The sequence below is a fragment of the Pelecanus crispus genome, chromosome 4 (assembly GCF_030463565.1).
Source record: "Pelecanus crispus isolate bPelCri1 chromosome 4, bPelCri1.pri, whole genome shotgun sequence".
Taxonomy (NCBI): domain Eukaryota; kingdom Metazoa; phylum Chordata; class Aves; order Pelecaniformes; family Pelecanidae; genus Pelecanus; species Pelecanus crispus.
Window position 1 is genome coordinate 10,004,001 of NC_134646.1, and position 6,000 is coordinate 10,010,000.

At 37.9% G+C, this 6,000-nt stretch overlaps 1 protein-coding gene across 1 annotated transcript in view; it reads right to left on the reverse strand.

The window, feature by feature from the left end:
- SCLT1 (sodium channel and clathrin linker 1) overlaps nt 1–6,000 on the reverse strand; it is a 50,716-nt gene that overhangs the window by 3,166 nt on the left and 41,550 nt on the right. The window contains exons 19-20 of the mRNA XM_075708874.1: nt 2,640–2,718; nt 1,471–1,566 (exon numbers count right to left, since the gene is read on the reverse strand). Of these exons, the coding sequence (XP_075564989.1) occupies nt 1,471–1,566; nt 2,640–2,718 (175 nt within the window). The remainder of the gene's footprint in view (nt 1–1,470; nt 1,567–2,639; nt 2,719–6,000) is intronic.

A 6,000-nucleotide genomic window follows, 5' to 3' on the forward strand; every position in this document is an offset into this window, starting at 1 on the left:
CCGTAAAAAATTAGGAGGCAGAAAGACCACCTTTACGTAATAGGAGACCAACCTGAGTAACAACTTGGCTCGGCAAATAAATGAACCCAGTGCGTAAACCCCCCGGGGAAGTTGCTTCAAGATGTATAGCTTGAATAGTATGGAAAAAAGAAAGCCGGATGGGAAAAAACCCACCTACTGTCCAGCAGAGAAAACACAGAATTACAGGTAGCACGGGGCTTAGACAATTAAAGCCCAAAGCTCTTCTCTGAAGAGAAGAAAACCTTTCCTCCCAATACCCCTAAGGTCTAGAAATATTCAATAGTACTGCTCAAAGTTGGAACAGAGTTGTAAGAGAACTGGAAAAAGAAGGCAGCAACAATTCAGCTCACTAAGTGATCACGATGGTGCGCAAGGAGGTCTTAGGCATACAAACGGCTCTAACAGAAACACCTTGCCTGAAGTTGTCAGATCACTGAAACACATCCTAGGAAAGTTTACTGTGGTAGCGAGACACATACACCATCCCTTCCTTCCACCCTTCCCATGGCCTGGAAAAACCCAAGAATTTCCTGTTCCATCTGCACAATTTTTGATGTTAGAGGACTTACTGCGTCTGTTATCCCCAACTGCTGCTAACTGCAGCGGGGTGTATTTCTCCAACAATCTCTGGGGACACAGCTACTGGAGGCCACTAATGCAAATGCAGGTGGACAGACCAGAAGTTAACAGCTTTGGGAGTTCCCCCGACCTGGCAGAAGGTACTCAAGGTTGCAATTCGATGAACACGAAGCAGGCAGGTCCACGCTATCAGTTCTGTCCTGCAACCACTGCACACCATTTCCCCACGCTCTTTGTGCAGCCACACAATGAATTACACCAGGAAATTTACTTGGCTGAAAAAACCCACAAACAGAATTCCCACAGAACAGCTACGCTGCCTAGCAATTTTTATAAAGGCAGTTCTCCACTCCAGCCATCGACTCAAGACATGCTTCGTTTGAAATCGGACTCCCCAGGTGCAGGAATCAGCACAACATTTGCTCTTTATCATTTGAAGCCATCGTTTGTGACTGCTGCGGTAAGTTACGCCAAGCTAAAAAAGACTGCTTTATGTAAACAGGGCCTGCGGTTATTTAAGGAGGTTTTTTTTCTCTTTGTTAACTTGCTGCCATTTCTGAAGGTGGAAATGATCATACACCTTCATTCACACATTGTGAACCACACAAGTTTAATTCGCATCAAATTTGTTTCCATGAACAAACCTGTACTGTCACGTAAGCATCCTGTCAGAAGGTAGCATTTAATTGAATATGCATCAGTTTTGTGATGATGCATCCACAACACAAGCTCGTTGTTAAAATTGTATTAGTAATAATGCACGTAAGCGATCGCCTCTGCCTCAGGAATGATGCAAAGTGAGTATTTTTGTAATATTCAATGGGATTTTTTTAATGCACTTAGATAGCGTGGTTTTTGTTAGTTCCGTACCTTTTGAGATGCTGTAGCTGCCCTCTGTTCTGCCTGGCTCAGTCGCCTTTGAAGCCTATTGATGTATTCTCGATATTCCATCATTAATTTTTCATCCTGTGTAAAGGAAATACCTCATTAGAAATGCAAAGTTCTTTTTACTGGATCCATACATACTGTAGTGAAAAAGCTTAAAACAAGAGAACTTAAGAAGCGGAACTGTTTACCACTTACAATAAGACTGAAGACATACTGCTGACACATTACAGAGAATTTCCAGCTCAAATATGACATCATAGGACTTTTCCAATCAGAGTAATCTGCAGAGGAAGTTTTACTCATTTCACCATCTTGAAGTAAGATGCATAAAAGCTGACATTTTAATCCAAGTAATTTAATTTACACAATCTTACAATGTAAATGTTTTAGCTATGCTCAAAGGGAGAAAGACTATACTAGATAATACAAATGAGATGATAATCTTGCTATAGATTTCTTCTGTTCTCTTCATCAAAGGGTATGTATAAAGTCTTTCTTAACCATCCTTTACTTACAGAAATCTATTCTCCATCAGCCCCATTCTTCTCCGCTAAATAATACAGCACAGAAGGACTTATCCTAGATAGAATTGGATATTATCCCATATTTATGAGGCTGACAGGATAGCTGTTTTCTAAAGTGGCCATTAATTATTGAACAATGCACATTCCAAAACAACCCTGCCCTTAATCTTTAATGGATAATGCTTTTATCCATATGCATATATGCACATACGCTGTAAATTCTAGTATACACATAGTATGCTGAGAATTTGATATCTCTGCATATGCTACGTTATCCGTAACACAATGCCTACTCCTTTTCAGAAGTATGCATGCATCCGCAGGCGTAAGCGACTTCAGAAACGTTTCCTGAATTGCCTAAAATTGCCAGCTTAGTAACCTTGAAAGATGGTCTCTCCTTTACCTTTCCTTGTAATTTGAGAGTAAAGTTCATTTGTCTTCCTGCCATTTGAACATGTCAGTCAGCAGAAACAGTGAGGTTTTCCAGCTATGACTACTCCTGTCAAAAATCCTTAATTTTTTTTAAACCAGCAACATACCTCATCTACATGGGTTTCTCCTAAGATCCTGGTGTGCATTGTGTCAGGTTGTAAGTGAAAGCAGTTGTCGAATCAGTCATGATCTTACCTCAGTTATCTTTTCATTTGCTGTTTCCAGCTGAGATACGAGCTCCTGGCTATGAAGTTTTTGTTGACTCAGCTCACTTCTGTTAATCAGAAGAAAAGATGCCAATTAACATACAGCAGAGCATCAGTTATCGGAATATTAATTTCACAGGTATTTTCCTGCATTATAGGAGCTTATGGTGTATTTTTAATTACAGCGTTGCTCTTAAAACATTGATTTCAAAAGCACCACACAGCTAGCACTTCTTCATGATGTGTATTCAAAACTGTAATGGTAGATGTAGTTGTTCAAATCAGCAGGACTTTGTCAAGTCCTTTGACATTTTACAGGGTTTTTTTTGTTTATTGAATCTTATTTTGCAGGCACATTATCAAATATGCTATAAATATAAGCTGCATTTGCACAGTACATTCAATATTCAGATTAACATTCTAATTAGTGTCGCATAACCAGACTTCAGTGTGGACATTTTTGAAGGTGCTCTGAAGTACCTAAAACCAAATCATTCTATACTTGTGAGACAGACAACAATGTTAACGCTTCATGAGGAAAAGGAAAACACCACCTCCTTCAAAGTGGTCTTTTTACTTTTATACTGAATGAGTTTTAGCGATCCTGAATTTGTGTAGTATTGAAGAGAAAAAATATCTGGGTTATGGCAGACATCTTTCAGTTGGTGCTCAAAGGAAACCTTCTTGCCTCCTGTCATCACAAGCCACTGAAGAAGAGGGATGACCAGCGATGGAAAAATCTCTGAACTTTGGTACTTTTAGCCAGAGGAAGATGCAAAACTAAATGAGCTGCTCTAACCTTTGACCAGTCTCTACTCCACTAGCAACAGCCATCACAAAAAATGGTGCGATCAAGATTCTTGGCACCAGTTTCACCGCCTGCGTTGAGGTTCAAACCTGTTTGTGAAGAAGAATTTTCAAATCTATTCTCAATTTACCTTCCTTTCCCAACTTGAAAGTACACTGAAGTGGCATCACCTTCATGAACACATAGCACTTTGACAATGCTCAGAAAGCCGATACCTAACCTTTAGGTGCTCTGCCTATTACTGAAACTACAGGCACTGCAACGGAAGCTAAAGCCTTTATTCTTTCTGGGGGAATGGAGGCAAGGTAGGAAATACTTCAACCTCAGATCTTCATCTGAAAAAGCTCTTGCTATTTTAATGATGGCATTTAGTTCTCAACAGTAATTCACTCATAAAAACCTCTTAAACGTAGTGTTTCATAAAAGCTTGACGGAAAACCACTGTATGGCACTTGAAATGCAAGGTTGCAATGTATCTGTTAATACAAGGTTGTGAGTGTACCTGGCTGGGAGTTTCCACTCCCTTGTTCTCAACCAACGCCTTTAACCAATCCCAGGTAGATATCGTAAAAACAGTTCAACATCTTTTGACTAGCTGCTAAAATATGAGAGTACGTAGGCAGATATTGAAACGCTGTTAAAACAGTTAAAATTATACATAGATTATACCCGTGTTACCATATGTGAACATTTTTATATAAAATAAGAATTAAAGACGGATTAAAATTGCAGGATCAAGATAGCACGTTAATACTTAACACTATTATTGCAATTTGTCCTCTGTAATCAATACCAAGCATCAAGATGAAGCATTTTCAATATGGGAGCCCTGATGAACAGCTGTTTTTTCAAAGTTCAGGTTTTACAAACTGTTTTATTGGCAAACCAAAATTTTTATACAACTCTTGTCGTATCTTTTCATACATACCTTTTCAAAGTAAACTCCCTAGAAAACTATTCAAACGCTACTCCTTACAATGTGTAGACTGCTTATGTTCAACTACGCTAGTAAAAAAGGCTTTGAAAATAAGGAAATTCTTAAATTCTGACAAACCATCTTTATTGTTACGTCATCTTAGAAGACTATCCAAATAGATTAACTTTCTAAATTAAAAATTCTTAAGTTACTGAAAACAATCTGTCTCCTATACTTGTACTGAGGTTGGAATTAGCATTCTTAGCAGCGCAGGCCATACACAGAGTTTACATGCTCATATACAGCTGTATATCAAGAAATTATTTTTATAATTAGATCACACTGAACGTGTATTTAAAGAAAAGTTTAACCTTGTAAGGAAACGTGATGGTTATTGAACTAGACAGTTGATTCATTCTGATTGTTAACCCTCCCCCAAACACACATTATGAGATTTTAATATTGAAATTGAGCAGTGACCCCAACTGCTGAATAATCAAATCAATCCCTACTCCATATTGTCTTTGTTAAGTGAGTAGGAAACAAAAGGTGAGCTTTTAGCATTTTGGCAGACGGGTGATAAATCCGCCAGCTGTAGCAAGTACATTCTGCAAAGCTCTCATATGACAAATATAGCATGTGCCAGCTGTTTTTTCAGTTGAATTATACTATAATATGCTTCAGTTACTCTTAGTAATTATGAATTTTGTATACTGCCAGTACCTGCAGCTGTCTCTCATCCTGTTAATTTTTTTTCTTTAATGAACGTCTTAAAATAAGCAGCTATGGCTGCCAAACATTACAGAAGCGCAGCCAAGAATAATGTTTTAGAAATGGAGGAAACTTCTTCATCTCAAGATGCTGTGCAATTCACTCAATGGACTGTACAGGATGTAGGGAGAAGGCAAAGGCAGTCCTGGCCAACACTTCACACGCAGGCACCAAAAAAGGTCGTTCTTCAGAGGCAGATTCTTTTCAGTTATAGAAAAGATAAAACTGAGAACACCAAAAAACACACATGGCTACTGAGGAGCCAGGGACTCTCTAACTATGACACAGAAGTGTTTCGGAAGCAGAAACTGGAACAAAGACACTCAAAATAGTTGCAACCAGATGACTTAAGCTAAGCAAAGTATTTAAATTTAAAAACTTACCTTTTTGTAAGTACTGACAATTATAATGCACGCGAGTTATTAAAAAAATGAAGCCATTGAGTATAGTTGTTCAAATATAATCAGTTCATGTTACAACAAATATTTTTTTTTTCCCCAAAAAGTTGTATTTTACTACTAGAAAATAGTGGTGGATGGTTAAGATTATTAATTTACCAATTTGATCATACTATGTATTAATATTAAATTTTATTACTTTTTTTATTAGTTAACGAGTTAAGATTTTTGAAGGTCCTCAAATGCATTGTTACATGGAAGTAACTTCTAAAGTACTTACCCTCTTTATCATTTAAGCCAGCGTTTATAAATTGTCTCACGTACTGTTTGTTTTGTACATTCTGTTTATATTTCTAAGGAGAGAACAGACCTGTGTATACCTATTACCACCCCTACTCAGGCTAAACTGTACCTTAATGGAGCACTCACCCACATGTCTAACAGGCCAAAGTAATAT